Below are 16,250 nucleotides of genomic sequence, written 5' to 3' on the forward strand. Positions count from 1 at the left end.
TTTTTTCTTTTTTGCTAAATTATAAAAGCTATTTTTGTATCTAATAGTTGTATCATTTACTTTTGTTTATAATATAAAAAACAAAACAAAAACAAAATAAAAATATATGAATTAAATAGATTTTTGAAGGGCTCTTCTGACTTGAGTGCTCAGAGGCCCCTGGGGGTCTCAATCCTGGCTTGTTAACAGGTGATTAAAACCATCATCCTGTATGATCTGACAGTTAATACACAGTATGAAATATCAGTTGCATCCTTGTTGGAACAGCATGACTGTGTTAGATGACTGCAGCATTTTAGAAGCAACAACATGAATTATTAAATAAGGAAATAATAATGCTGCTAGGTTCCTCTCATGCTTGACAGAAGATTAACTCTAATGCAGCTGTTGAAGTCAGTAAGAGGACGTTTGTAACTCGGGGTATTTGCTGTATATGCGAGAAGAATGAGACCCCTACATTTCACTGAACAAAGAACATAAACACTGGCTGTTTTGGTTAAGTGGACGTTAATGAGAGCTCCATTACAGAGATAAAGCATTTGTCTCTGGGTGAAAAGGCAGAAAATGATGTCTTTTCCTTCATTTGCTAACTGACATTCTATGTATTGGTTCCTACTATGGCTGATAATTGCAGGATTCACCACAGATTCCACTGCAGATGTTTAAGGTGTGGAGGCGAAAATATCAAAAGTGAGATTTTGCACACATCTAAAGGCAATAATCAATGTACAGTAGTTTTTGAGCTGACTTCTGTACAGCAAGTCTGTGAACTGATAAGCTCAAGCATAGGAGAAGCCTGGCCGGCAGCCTGCAACATTAATCACAAGAATAGATGTGGACTCAATGGATGTCACATGTGTTATTCATCTCAATGGACTTGTAAGATGCTTTAAAAAGCAAATATAGAGTAAAATGTTTGACATGATTTATTTATAGATTAGGAGCAGATCAAAGATTCCACTACAGCAATCACTTAAAGGATCATGTCTTTATCAATCAGCACTGGCAGGTTGATACCAGCATCTTAAGAACTAGAGGTAAACCGATTTACAGCCCAAATGTTTGCCACATTTCAAAACGATTGGTAATGCCTGAGCCAACTGAACAGATTAAATAACAGGCACATCTGCAGGCAGCACGGTGCCGTTGCTGTGGTAACGTAGAAAGAGAAAGAAGCAAGTCACACTGCCCCTGGTGTCCATCAAAGGGCCTTGCTGCCAGCAGACCCCAGAGGATGCTATCTGTTACAGACCACTGTTAGGAATGAAGCATATTTAAATACAACAGGATATGGAAGAGATGAAGAAAGAAAATTTTGGAACCAACATAAAGAGATTTACTGACATAATAAATGTGTATTTTGGAGGTTGAGAGAGCTCAATGCCAGACTTAGATGAGCATGATAGTCTTGTTTCTGCAAAACAGAAGCTCCCATTTAAGTCCAGATGGACAAAGCAAATTAGGGATGAAGAAATTAAACACCAAAACAGAGGGAGAACTGAAAAAGTGGGAGAAGAAGGAAACAACTATAAAGACCAAAAAAGGTCAAAAATGCACCACGTGCTTTTTTAAATAAGTCAAACAGTGGAGCAGTCTGGAAAAGAAAAGAAGTATATTAAGGTAGAAACAAATAAATGCACAAAAATATGGAGGCCATCGTAAAGAGATTACATGAATAGAACAAATACAAGGTGTGAAAAAGGAGGAGGATAAGGGGAACCAGTTCCTTCATGATAGCAAGAGTGAGAGAATAAATCAATACCAGACAACCAGAGAAAAGGAAGAGATGCATTAGCAGGATAAAAGGCCAGTTTCTGCTCGACTACATCAAGAGAATTCTTGATGTGTGTACATATGTTCTTGAGCATGGAGCAGCCATTTGATAGCCCTGCTTCCCTTTCTTCCAACTGTTGTGTTACTTTCCTTTAAGCCACGGTATTGAATATCCTTTCTTCTGATAATCTGCACTTTCTGAAGAGAAAACTCACTAGTTTACAGTAAATGCATCCGGAATTAGCAGAAAGCGTTACCCCCCCCCGAAAATCTCCACTAAAACAGAAAAAAATAAAATAAAAACGGCACAAAATTAATTTAAGTAACAATTGCTGCAGCTGAAGTATTATTTCTGAAGATGTTTTTTTTATCAACCATTTAAATTCATTTAAATATGAGGCTGCAATATTCAGTTGAATCTTTTTAGTTTGCTTTAATATTAAACTAAATTAAAGGATAAATAAAAGCAGATTTTTTTCCCTTTTTGCCAAGCAGGTAGAGCTTCATGACACACATACAACATACACAGTTGAATTAAAGAGTCCTTTTTATGTGCTGGTGTGCAGAATATGAGGACAGATGCTGGAATAGTGCTCAGCACATTTCCTCCATTCCAAATGGCGAGCAGGCTCACTCAGTAATGAAACTGCAGGCCAATTAGGGGTATGGGTGTTCTGGATTGTGGCCATCCAAAAAGTGGAGCGAAAGATGTCCAAAGTGGATGACAAAGATGTTCAGCAAAGAAGTGAATCATCAAAACTTAACGCCAGACAGCTGAGAGGAGAGATAATTGCAGATGTGGGCATTCAAGAAAACGGAAACGACATTAGTCTTTATCTTAAACCTCCACAACACTCATCGGTCGGCCTCCTTATCTCTCAATTACTCTGCTGCGCTCTGATCTGCGAATTTGCCTCTTTGATCCTTTCTCCTTTGCAGCTTTCCCTGTGTTCATGCAAATACAGCCCAGATAGAAGCTCTTAACTCCTCTTTAATTTTTAATTGGCCAAAGGTGTCAATCTTACACTTGGACACCTGTTTAAGAGAATCAAACTTCAAGTTATGAAATATGCAAGCACGTTATTTTAGACTTTTTATCATAGGCGGTACGTTACAAATGCTATAATCCCTGAATTGCCTTCTAAAATTATGTTTACCTAGTCACTCTGTGGTTTCCCACAAAGGAAATTCAAGTTATGAAACAATATGTCAATGAAGTTACAGATTAAGGTCTGTTTTTTATTTTTTTCTATTTCTTTTTAGAAAAATCCACTCTTTTCTGCCCAAGTGTAATAAGAGACACGACTTTTGGATTCTAGAAGATGGCTGTGGGGGCCTCATGCTCTCAAGACTGAGTCAGGATCTCTTAATGGATCTTGAGGGACCCTGTGGAATGGAAAGGAAGCTCAAACTAACAAGGACATAAATGAGACTAGTGTCACAAAATGCTGGTTTGACTTTAATTAAATGAGCTATATGAAGGAAAAATATGAATCAGATAGGCAAAGCAGACAGCAGAAAGGAGAGCCTCTGGCTAAACTTGTTGATGTCTGGCCCTCCTCTCATTAGAGAGCACCTCCTCATTCAAATGCACGCTCTCATTAAACACAGCGTGTTTACTGTGCTGGAACAAACGTCTTTCCTGCATTTCTGTTGGAGATCTACAGGTGCTTGGGGGTGCAACCATAGATGCGTGAGAGGCTCTTTTTTCACCCCTGCGCTTTTCCCAGCAACAGGACCGCAGCCTGTAGCACGAGCGTTTGGATCTCATTCATACCGGGATTTGGAGCCGCTGACGGCGCTCGACTCACCGCGACTCTGCTCTGGACCCTCCGCAAATACTCTTCCATGTCGGCCTGCGTCGCTGCGGCGCTGTCGCAGATCTCTCCATAAACCAAGTTTCGGCAATTACGTTACTGATATGTGCCAGAGTGTGTGTGTGGTTGTGTGTGTGTGTGAGAGTGAGTGTGTCTTTCCTCCCTTCTGGGTCTCCTGCTGCGCTCACAATGCAGCACTCGCTGCCGCTGCGTGAGCTGATGGTCCTCCCCTTCTCCGCGGGGTGAACCCACAACACGGAGCTAGTGGGTGTGACGGTGAGAAGAGGAGATCCAGCGGAGGCGCGCTCCCTGCGGAAGGATGCGCACCCCCCCCCTCCTCTTCCCCTTCCACTCACGACCACACGCACGTTTCGCGCACCTTCTCAGAGCATATAACTGTAAATCACATGCGTGCAGACTAGTCAGTACTCTGTGGTCTTCACAGTCGTGGATGTGGACCCGCTCAGCTGTCAGACGCTGGGGACAGAAATGCCGCAGTATGATCACAGCTCCAATTGCTGCCATTCACCTTCCGACAGGACTGCTGTGTCAGGAAGCACTTTAATTCATCTAAAAGACCCCCCCCCCCCCCCCCCCCCCGCTGGAACGGACACGCAGCACGCACAAGAATGTAATATTTACATAAAGAAATCTGACCATATCATATATGTGCATGTGTTCATTTTATTCTCAGAGGTCAAAATTATACTTCAATGAATAATAAGAGACTCTCCTAGGCTGTCCTTTTATTTAGTAAACATATTTTCCCGACATAACAAACTTTATCACAACACTACCCCCTCCGTACTTGATATTTGATAAATTAATGTCTTTATTATAACTTGAAAATATAGACCTTTCCTTTAGATGTATGAATTATGTGGAAAGATACAAAATACACACCAATAAGCATTTAGATGACATAATGATTAAAGAGAGCCTTACTGAGAACCGACTATTTAGTTTATTTTTCAGGAGGTAAGGATGAAATTATCCAAAAAATTGTGTCTAAGGGGAAAACAAGTTAAACTGTTTTGCACTACAATGTAATTGCTAAAATGTCTAACTTTGATTTGTCTACGTTCACTTTTTTCAATTTCAAAGTCCCTGATGTGATTTTTTGTTGCATAGACTTATATCACAAATCTGCAGATTTGATGAACAGATATGAAGTACTTTTTTAAGTATGGAAGAGTGTAAACTTCATTTTATTTAAAAAGAGCAACTTCATGTTTTACAGAATAAGTGCACAAGTTATGTAAGAAATTTTAAAACTGGTTAGAAAAAAAAGATAGAAATTGGCTAAGAAAATAAAAAAAAAATATTAGAGGTGAAGAATCTCAAAGGAAGAGTCTGGTTTTATCTGTGGCTACAGGAGAAACCCCCCATGATGTTTTTTCTTTTTAGTTTGGTTAGTTTCTGACATTTTTAACAATAAAGGCAAACCTGCTGCACTTTACACCTTTCAAAAAGCAAATGAGTTGTTAAGATTTATTAAAATAAATTCAAAAAAATGCATACCAATGCAGAGGTGTTAGCATTCTTACATAGCGTTGGTCTTAATGAGGCAAGGACTATAAAGTAGTAAGCATAACGTAAAAAAAACATAATTAGGATTTGCCGGAAAAGACAGGGCAATGAAAGTACCCTTGGAGAAGTAAATGCAACTTTGTCTATAAACAAACTTTCAAGATCAAATGATTATGGATGCAATAAAAGAGTCATTGAGGACCCAGCAAATATTTACTTTTATATATTTGTTTATTTTTTTAATAAAAAAAAAGTATTCAAATGGTAAGACTTGATAACCTTTTAAAATGATTTCAGTTATATAAATAAAGATTCTTTCAATATCACCCAGTTATTTAGGACTTTTAGCAAAGTGAGAGAACTTGTATTGTACAAATGTTACGTTTTACTCTTGTGAAAGTTTGAAACTCCCCATAACGTTGAATGTGGTGGGCAATACAACATGACAGCTTTACCATGAGAGGAACTCCTGAAGGATCCGTTCTCATTCGTTTATGTACAATCAGATCCGTTATGTTTGCGTTGGAACATACTTCCCCACCACCAAAGCCGCAGCCTTACAGTCCTAACATCGTTTTCCACTGAAAACAATGAAGCTTGCTAATTGATTTTAATGGCTCTCTACGCGACGATGTGCCCCTTATGACTTACAGAGAAGTCTTTAGGATTATTATTATTAGTATAATTGCCATTACCCCCACACTTTCCCTCTACGAATGGGAGAGGGAAGAAGAATAACTTTGCCCTTAAGCTGAGAAAATAATTATTAGAGACTGCACAAACAGACGACCGTCACTCACGCCCGCGCTTGCGCTTTAGCGCACAAACCACACACACACAAACGGTATGACGCCCTCCTGGCGACTCTCTTTCCCTTCGTGGCCTTTTTTGAGCAGCATCCCGCTTGTAATTTATGCAAAATTAATTGATACATCTTTTATAATTGATGTGCTGTAAACTTAATGAGTAATTTATGTAATTAGTCAATTAAGGATAATTTCAGCATATGTTCCATATGCCCAGAAGGTGTGCTTTACAACTAGTTATTTGTCCAAGAGTTTGGTGAGCCCAAAGATTGGTGGAGACTATCTAATTAATTGTGTTATGCAGATCAACCGCAGTGTCTATTTAACGGCCCCCTTTGCGAAAACAGATTTAATATTGATCTTTCCCAAGTGTTTAAAGGGGAAGCGTTTAACGGTGGCCTCTGGTGGGTTTGGGAGTTTCAAATATAATTTTTCAGGCGTCTGGCAATCACCAAACAAAATATAAAAAAGAAAAAGAAAAGATGTGAAACAGAGCTTCCTTTTGTTTGGCGGTTTAAATGATCAATTTGCGATGTGACGCTGCCAGATAATTTTCCTTCCTCGTCTTTAAAATATGCTCTCAGTTGACACAGCTGACCTTTTGAGTGGGCTTTAAGGACCAAGATATAACCAGAGAGATACACCCGCTAATTAATTGACACAGTTTTGAATATTCATACCTAATAGAGCAAGCTTGCCCTTAATTACATTGTTGGACTTCTCTCCAAGGAGGCTAAATCACGGAAGGCTTAATTATTGTAATGTATTCGAGGCCCACCGGGGCACCAGGAAGACAGGAGCCATCAAGGACCCAGTCATGACACCTGGCCAGAAAGGAAAATACCGGGGAAGGGGGAGCAGCTTTTGTTGTTCTCCTCTGAACACAATTCAGAGCAGGGGATGAAGTTTGTTTACATCCTTGTAGGATTCACCAGAGAGTGTTTGAACAGACAGACAGCCGCCGGACTCCCCTCTCAGCAATTAATCAACAACAGCGCCTTCTCCGACTCAGTGTGTGTTGTGTGCGCGCGAGCGCGTCATGTGAAATGCGCGCCTGGATGTCGTGCGCAAAAGGAAGACGTGATTTATTGCTGGCAAAGTCGGAAAGTGCAATCGAGCAAATTTAAGAAAGATGCTGTATTTATACATCCAATGCGTTTTTATTTAGCCTACTTTCTGGAATGAATCAAATGGGACTTGATTTCGAATGCTCTGTCACGCGCTCAGTTTCAAAGGAAAATGCGCATCAACATGCCCTGCAAACACTCCGCACTTACACAGAAAAAGAGAGTAACAAACTTTCCAATGTTATCTTATGACATGAGGTCAAAGGTTAGGATCGAATCGAAATCTAAAAGTGTGGACACTTTAAGCACATTTTATCTATCACTTTGCTAGTGTACATTTCATGGGGTTCTGATTGGTAAACAGCATATTAGAAAGAAACGCGTGCATAGATTGCCCCTCCTCTCATCTCCTGAACCTTATCTCTTCTCATTCTTGCACCCTCCACCAGTACAACCCCAACACACACATGCACTCGCTGCTCTCTCCTGACGTGTCCCCTAAGTGTCTAGATAACAGTGCCGCCGACCTCCGGGGGTCTCACAAAAACAGCGCTCGGCGAGAGGGAGCATCGCACAAGAGGAAGAGGAGCCACATCATACACAGACAGCATAACAGGCGCTCTTACTCACACTTTTCTTCTCCAAGGGAGCAAGGGGAACTCAGAAGACTTTTCAACTTTTACGCGCGGAGATTGAGTTTTACGCACAACTCCAAAGAACATTATTTCCTCAAGAAAAGCTACCAGGAGGATCTTGAACCTTATCTTTAACCTCCGGCCCTTTGAGGCACACGGTACCAACCCAAATTTAAGCAGGTAATCCAATCTGATGGCTCAGAACGTTGGAGCGGGTCAGTCAGGTGGAGACTGACTAAGACGACAATAGAGATCAGAGCAAAGTTTAGACCGTTTTACCTCACAGGTGAATTAAAACTTAAAATAACAATTATGCCGCGTCCTGGGAAAAACTCCTACAGCGACCAGAAGCCTCCTTACTCCTACATATCTCTGACAGCGATGGCCATCCAGAACTCATCCGACAAGATGCTGCCTTTGAGTGACATCTACAAGTTCATCATGGATCGGTTTCCTTATTATCGGGAGAACACTCAGAGGTGGCAGAATTCCCTGCGACACAACCTATCATTTAATGACTGCTTCATCAAGATCCCCCGGAGGCCTGATCAGCCAGGGAAGGGCAGCTTCTGGGCTCTGCATCCTGACTGCGGGGACATGTTTGAGAACGGCAGCTTCCTGAGGAGAAGGAAGCGCTTTAAGGTTCTGCGCGCCGAACACATGAGCTGCAAGAGCTCCCCGATGATGCATTACTTTCATCACCACCACCATCACCCTGGAAGCAAGCTCGCCACCGCTTCTGCCCACCACGACCACTCTGCGGGCCCGGCGGGCGTTGGTCGGCTCCCTTCCTTTCAGGGTTACGGGGGCATCTCTTGCGCGCAGCCTGGCGGGTTTAAACACCCGTTCGCCATCGAGAACATTATCGGACGAGACTACAAGGGCGTGGTGGCCAGCGGGCTTCCCCTCAGCTCCGTCATGCACCACCTGGGTTACCCGGTGCCCCCTCAACTCAGCAGCGTTGTAAACTCCATGTGGCCGCACGTCGGCATGCTGTCAGAGTCCATGAGCGGCGTGCCCGTGTCGGCGGCAGCATCCGAGTACGCGCCCTTCGGAGTTTCAGCAAAGGGCCTGTATCACAACGCCAACGGGCAAACTCTGCCCGCCGTGCCGTTGCCAATAAAACCCACCCCGTCTTTGGGCCCAGTTCCTGGTTTGACGGGGCTGCAGTCCGGTCCGGCCCACCTATGCTCACCGGCCTCCGCCATGGAGAAGAGCGATCTGCTGGAGGGCAAAGCCAACCCGCTGCACCCGGCTCTCCTCTTATCATAGCTCAGTCAAATGCAGGTTATTTTTTATTTCATTATTTTTTTTTTTGAAAAGTTGCAGAAAAATAAAGACCTGACACGGTATACGTTGATTGCAGCTCTAAGACAATTAATTGTGAGCATTGTGCTGTGTAGGCTAATGTGTTTTCATTATGTTGGTTGGAATCATAATTTATTTGCTCACTTTTTAAGGGCATTTGCCACATACAGCACGTGGCACTAATGAATACAATCAGACAAGTAGATAAACCCAAAGAAAGCATTCATCTGAAGTTCAAAATCAAACCCACAAATCAATTTTTTTGTCTTTCATTTCTCTTTTTACTTTTCTTTCATTCAATGTTTTCATCAGGTCTGTAGACTTCAAAAAATGTAAACCTTCTTGCTTTAGCTTTTTTAGGCTTGTTGCACTTTTTCTGTGTTAGTGCATTGATCATTTTATGCTTGTACAACACTATTTATCTGAAGATTATTTATAAAGAGGCTGAAACTGAATCTGGTGTTGTTCTTATTTAGACACTTATTTTAGATTAAGTATTTTGCAGACTTCACTTATTAAAAAAAACAAATAGCAAGAACTTTACACGAAAAATTCTTATTTTAAAATAATTTTTAAAGAATTTGACCACTTTTGCAAACATTCTTTCTTCCCTGCGAACACGTTACAGTCTCATATTAAAAGTTGCTACAATTATACAAGAAGATTTTAGGTATGATCAACAGATGAAAAGTTTAATTAAAGCTGGTCTTCTTGATTTATCCTCAATTTATATAAATCTTTATAAAATGTTAGCATTTCACCTGCGCTTCATTTAATGTTGAGAAACAGACAAAACTTGTAGTTTATAACAGATTTCTGGTAAACCTCTAAATCAACTTTCAAATGAACACCAGTTTAATTATGAAATGTTTTGGAAGACTTTTTAGGCCTTAATTAAACTATGACATTAAAATCATGAAGACAACCTGAAGTTCTGAAGGACCTTCAGGATGGAGATAAGGAACCAGAACTTTGGATTGCAGCTCCACATCCTCAAAAGCAGGCAGGGAGATGGGATCAAGATTTGTATGCACTGTTTTAATGAAGCTTTGAAGCTTCTCATCTTCAGCAGCACAAAGCCTCAGGTTTGTCCCTCTGAAAATGACTTACGCTTAACCTCCTGCCCCCTGTTTAGCATCCCAAAGGCTCCCACTGCCAACACTTTTGTTGCGCCAGCCTCAGAACAAATAATTGAGATGCACCAGAGGAGGAGCGTGTGAGAGTGAAAAATTAGAACCTATTTGGATGTCACTGCTAACGAGCATATAAAAGTGCACGCCCCATAATTCCTCCTTATCTCCTTTTTTCAAATTCATCCTCTATACCTTCTGGTCTCGTGTCATTTTCCTTTTTCTTGCCATATTTTCTACTTTAAAGACAAACATCTTTTCTAGAGGAGGCTTTACCTCCTAATTAACGGCAGGTTTCATGACACAACAAGTGAATCTGTGGTAAAAGTGAGCCTGTAAATACGTTCGTGTGTGTGTGTGTGTGTGTGTGTGTGTGAATTTCTTTTAATTCCCTGAGCAGCAGGTCTCAGTGCCTTTAATAGCCCTCACTGCTTTAGTGCATAATTAAATGCCACTAATTAAGGCACAATAAGAAGAGTAATAATATAGCCATTACTACCCTCCATGATCTCGACAACATCAGAGTTTGATGTTTATGGAATCATGGATCCTTGATGCATAGAAGCACAAACATTAGGTTTGATTTTTAAGTAGAAAAATTAAAAGTCTCACATTAAACCATTAAAATTTCCTTGTAAATTAGAAACAGGTTGATATGAAGGATGAGGTAATTATTTTTAGATGAATCGAATTTCAAAAAACATATTTTGCACTTTTGATTTGAATTTAACATCAAAGTCATTCTGACAATTTAAAGTAAATCAGTTTGACATCATTGGAGACCGGGAACAGGAATGAGTGGGTATAGAGAATGGGTGGTTGGGTAAACAGGGGCAGATATGATGAAAAGCAAGAAAAAAAACATTCTTCAAGTCAATATTTCATCCGATCTGTTATATGCATTTCTTAGTTTAAATATTATGTGTAAACATTTAGGTACAAATGGACAGTTCCTCATTTTAAATACCTTCTCTAACTTGACCATCTTCTAAAACTTTTTAACAGCATTATTATTATTATTATTATTATTATTATTATTATTATTATTATTATTATTATTATTTGACTCATCTTTAATATAAATGTACCAAAAATCAACATTTATTTCTAGAGGAACAAAAAAAAACCTTTATAAGTTTGAGAATATGATAATGCAGAAAGAACAATGATTTATGTCTAAGGTGTTTTATTGTCCGTCATTTGAAACATAATGTTATGGTCATGCATAGATGATGATACATTAGTGGTAATTACCCACACTTCATAGGGGCCAGGGTGGCAAATTCTACAAGCGTTTTCTTAATGATCAATAAGAGCTGGCCATCATGGTGAGAAGCTTAATTAATCAGGTCTGATGTTCACACCAGCACACTGGAGGACACACACCAAGCTTAAATATTATGCTTTGTTCCAGAAAGTATTTTTATTCAATATATTGCGAAGAGCAGATGACAGAAATTTATTCTAATGCCTTTAAACCTACAAAGGTCAGACAAATGTGGTTTGTTCAGTCACAGTAAGTGAAAAATATCAGCCAAGATGTTTCTTTGGACACAAAAATAAAAACAAAGAAAACATAGAGAATGCACTGATAAAGACTTTGTAAAATAATACTGTTTTGAAAGGCAAGTTTTAAAAGCTCTGTGGTTATTGGTGATCTAAAGTTTGACAGTTTTCTTTAATCAGAACTTTATGATTAAACTGTTTATCTTTTATTTCAACTTTTCTTTATACTAAATATGCTTTTCAATTAAAGATGTTGCCTTTATATTTACTTGGGATGAACATAAACCGCTGATTTAAACAGCTTTTATAAAAAAAAAAATCTACAGGAATTATAATTTACAGACAAAAATGGGGAGAAGCAAATGAAAAACAACAAAAAACTAAAATAAAGAGTAAATGTGCTCTTTTTTTCTTTGTATTTAAACATTTTATTATTCTCTGGAAAATCATTTTGCTTAGTTTTGTTCAAATTGAACATTTTGGTCTTTTTAGCTGCCAGTTTAATTTAGGAGTTTATGTATTTTCTAAACTTTTTCTATTGCAGATTTTCCACTTTTTTATTAATGTTTTTGAAGGATTTAAAAATGTATTGAGGGTTACCAGATTATGCAAATTGCTTGCAAGAAAAAAGTCACACAAGCAAAAACAATATGGACTAAGAAATGCAAAGATAATTTAAAAAACATATTAGGAATACGTTTCAATGTTTTCATTATCTTCAATAATTTCATTTACATTTGCGTATACTTAGATTTACATTTTCATCCACAAATAATTCAGATGTTTCTGTTTTTACATCATTCTCTTCAACTTCTACTTAGATTGTTGGTTTTGTGTCTTTTATTTAGACATCTGTTACTCCACGAGAATTTTTTTCATAGCTTTTTCCAGTTTTGTCATCTGCAACCACTTCCTTCCATTATCTAAAATGTGTCAGCCTGTTTCTGTTTTGTCCTTAGAGTCTGTTTCTCTGGTGCAGCACAAAACATTTTCCATCTGGCAACCTTCTTTTATAGGCCAAGTTATCACAGCTTATCAACCATTATTTCACTTAATTACCTTTTTAAAAGAGGTCACTGGTTAAGCTTTTCTGGCCTGTTTCCCACTGTTTCTCCTCTTTGACTTTCCCCCTAAAGTTATGTGGCCAAAAGAAAACGGTGGACTGAACCATGTGTTAAGTGCTTTGCAAAAGAATGAAAAATCTAACTTAAGACAACAACCACAGTTATTTTAATATTTTATAAGCAATAGTTGCCAAAGGTAAAACAAACGTTTAACATTTCATACCAACATTTAACAATATTTTCCCTAGGACCCCACCTGTGCAGTTGAAATTAAAATTTAAAATCTTCTACCTATGGAATCAAAACAACAAACATAATTCAAAAGACTGTTTTCCATTATCCATCCATTTATTGGATAAAGTGACAACAAAAGTTTGAATGTAAAAATGTTGCATCACTCACAGCAATCCAAACAAAGTTAGTATCTGTTTTTTTTGGGTCTTTTTAAACTTCATTTTTAGATGAAAACAGGAATGCGGGATCACGCCTGCAGCTATCAGGAAAAATCTGCAGCGTCAAGACTCCTCTGAAGCAGAGGCAATATGTTCAGATTTAAATAAATACTTCAATCAAACTAACCATAAACTGCAAAAGATGCAAATTATTTACAAGAAGAAAATTTAGTAGTCAGAGCATCATTCTTAACTGCGCAGAAGAAAAGTATGGCATAACTTAAGCCATTGTCTTCATTAGTCAGAATAATATTCTACAAATTGGATTAAAAAATTGAGCCACTAAAACCAATGTCAAATTAATTACTATTTTAAATCCAAAGACCTTTAGAATGAAAATGGTTTAATATCCAGCTGTAATGTCTCTTTTAGGCATTAATTGAAGCTGTCATTGAGGTTAAAGGCAAGGCCTTCATCTGACTTTCAATCCTTTATCTACCCATTAAAGAGAGCAGTCTGAGGTTTTATTGGTGTAATAAAGTTGATTTTCATTTCTTCAAAACTCCTCCTGACCTCCTGGGAGCTCCGAAGACCTCACAATGAATAAATGCATTCATCATCCTCATATTGCCTAATTGTCTCGTGCAGGTTCACACACATGTGTAAGCACATGCACACCTTCGTTTAAATGTTGTTTATTGCTTACTCCCTAATTGGAACAATAAGATAAGATAGATGACTCGGGCACAGATGTGTGTGTGTGAGACACAGACAATGAATAAGTGTGTTTTTCTGGGACAGGGTTGACGAACATTTACATTTTCACATCTTCCTTCATAACTTTTTGTGAAATTTAAAAACACAATTGTTTTTGTTAAATATTGTTTGTTTAATACTTAACATTTATGAGAAACAAATAGTTGGTCACATCTGATGACTGTGTGCCCTCTGGTGGTCCGAAAAGGAGGAATATTTTGTCAACTTTACTTTTTTTTTTAACAAGGTGCTAAATGCTATAGATGATATAGGCCCTGCTTTACTATGCCAACACACAAGTGGATGTGGTGAATGGAAACGTGTAATTTCATTTGCAGTTTTTTAAAGTTAAATCTTCAGGAAATAAAACTAAGTTTTTCAAAATTATGAAAAAACCTGCTAACAGTATTAACAAAAACCACTGTGTTTTCTCTACAAAAGAGACATCAAATAATACAAAATGACTAAGTCTTTAACATTAACTATATTCAATAAAATATTTACACAAATTATTAACTCAGCAAGAAACATTTGCTTTCATAGAAGCCTCTTTTCCTTTCATGGGACTGGTGCAGAGTGGCAAAGTATTCCGCTTCCCAGTTTAACGGTAGGTCATGATTCTTCAGGGAGATTTAGCTGGGATCTACGTCACTCACAAAAGACTCTTCAACATCACATAATTATGTTCCTGAGTTTTCACAACAACTAAAAGGCAGACATGGTTTTAAATGCTGATGGGAAAGTGGATTTAAAAAGTTGGGCTAATGCATTTAAACGGTCTGAAAACAGTTTAAATGAACATTATATCACCAACACATAGTTTCATCAAGGCGAGGTACTGGTTAAAACAGCATCTTGTCCATTAATCAACTAATGAAAGAGCTGCCAAACCTGCAACCACATTTTAAAAATTGGAGCAGATTTTAAATGGAGATGAGTTTGGACTGCAGCAGAGCAGCAGACATCCAATCCAAATCTAATAAAAAAGCATTTCTTAGAATAATTAGCTCATCCCGACCTGAAAATTTATTATAGTAATGTATATTCACGTACGTGTATGGTGATAATACAGTGGTGATATAAAAAAAATGTAGCAGTAGCCATAGATGTATGTTCTGTGAACATCAAGCTCTTCAGTATTTTAGAATATTTTTGTTTCACAAACAGTGGCTTTATCTGAAAGGCAGCAACCTTTTTGTTTAAAGTGCAGTAAATACTTCAAGCTTTTGTTAATGCTTGTCTTGTTTGTCACTAATGCTGCAGTGTTCTGCAGCAGTTTTATTTAGATCAGACAGAAATGTGTGGAGTTTCTACCTGAATTGAGGTCAGATCCCTGACTGTTTAAAGGTCACAGGCGTTTGAAGGAGATGGCTGCTATGCGGCTCCGGGTGACTGTTTTATGATCTTCACTTTAACAGAATGAATACGTGCTCATATGTAGCTTTTCCGTCCTTTTCCAAATTTGAGTTTTATGTATTTTCTTGTACTTAACTAATCGTCATCATTATGTTAACCCCAACCCCTTTAAAATGAATAATTATTTTCTGAACATCACATTTTACTATTTGCCATTTTTAAATGTATATCCTACTGGATGAATAAGTTCTGACTTGTTTTTGGAGCGATTGTTGCCACAAAAAACATTTTAAAACATCAAAACATCATCAAAACGTGACAATGCAAATGAATGCACATCAGTGCACCAGATGTGATTTACCACCTACCTGGTTACTAAGAGACATCAGCACACCACACAGTAGCTGGGATGTGCATTCTTCCGGACATTTGTATAAAGAATAATTTTTGACACATGCGGGGGTGGCAGGAAGATGACGTCACTCCAAACCCTAACCTTTAAAGTCTGTCAGTGAACATGATGCGCCACATAGACACAGACCTCTCTTTGAAAAAGGGCACATCGTTGCATCAGAGAGAAAAAAGTATTTTCTTTACAAAAATTCTTTCGTTTGAGATAGACAACTTTTTATATTTGCTGTAACGGGAGTTCTGCTTTTTTTTCTTCTCTTCAAAGCTGCTATTATACTTGTAGATTCTCGTGAAATAATTATGTGGATTCTGGAGAAGATTAGAAGGAGTATGGAGAGCATACCTCTAGAGGTGAATCGTTACATTGTAAAGAGTGAAGAGGACATTTTTTCACCAAATCTGCACGGCAACATCATAACCCCTGGAAACATCCCGGAGTTTTGCCTGCCTCCGCGACTTTGCAAGAAAAGTTCACTGCCAGAGTCTGAAAAGGCCTCACCAAATCCCCTCTTTCGGGACCAGTTGCGTGTGAGAAGCACTTCTTCCAACTCAGCAAAGACATGGGATGTAAAAGCAAAGAAAGATGACGCACCACTGCCTTGGAAGGCTACAAAGAAACCTTTGCCATTCTCTGCAGAGAGTTACGGTTTGGCCGGGATATATGAGAGCCCAAACACAAGACGGAAGGAGTCTTTGTTC

General features: G+C 38.5%; 2 protein-coding genes across 4 annotated transcripts in view; one reads left to right on the plus strand and one right to left on the minus strand.

Annotated features, from left to right (window-relative positions):
• LOC101169950 (prune homolog 2 with BCH domain) overlaps positions 1-3,862 on the minus strand; it is a 47,685-nt gene extending 43,823 nt beyond the window's left edge. For 2 of the 3 annotated variants that reach the window (XM_020705863.3, XM_011479469.4), the window contains exon 1: positions 3,585-3,862. In XM_020705863.3, the coding sequence (XP_020561522.1) occupies positions 3,585-3,623 (39 nt within the window). In that variant the 5' untranslated portion in view covers positions 3,624-3,862. The remainder of the gene's footprint in view (positions 1-3,584) is intronic. The other variant, XM_020705864.3, reaches the window with a different exon arrangement.
• A 4,078-nt stretch (positions 3,863-7,940) lies between these two features.
• Positions 7,941-8,900, plus strand: foxb2 (forkhead box B2). Its single transcript, NM_001160450.1, is given in 1 exon segment — positions 7,941-8,900. A coding segment is annotated over 1 exon segment (960 nt).
• Positions 8,901-16,250: the final 7,350 nt, after the last annotated feature.

This window comes from Oryzias latipes, chromosome 9 (genome assembly GCF_053564925.1).
Source record: "Oryzias latipes strain Hd-rR chromosome 9, Olatipes_Hd-rR_3.1".
Taxonomy (NCBI): domain Eukaryota; kingdom Metazoa; phylum Chordata; class Actinopteri; order Beloniformes; family Adrianichthyidae; genus Oryzias; species Oryzias latipes.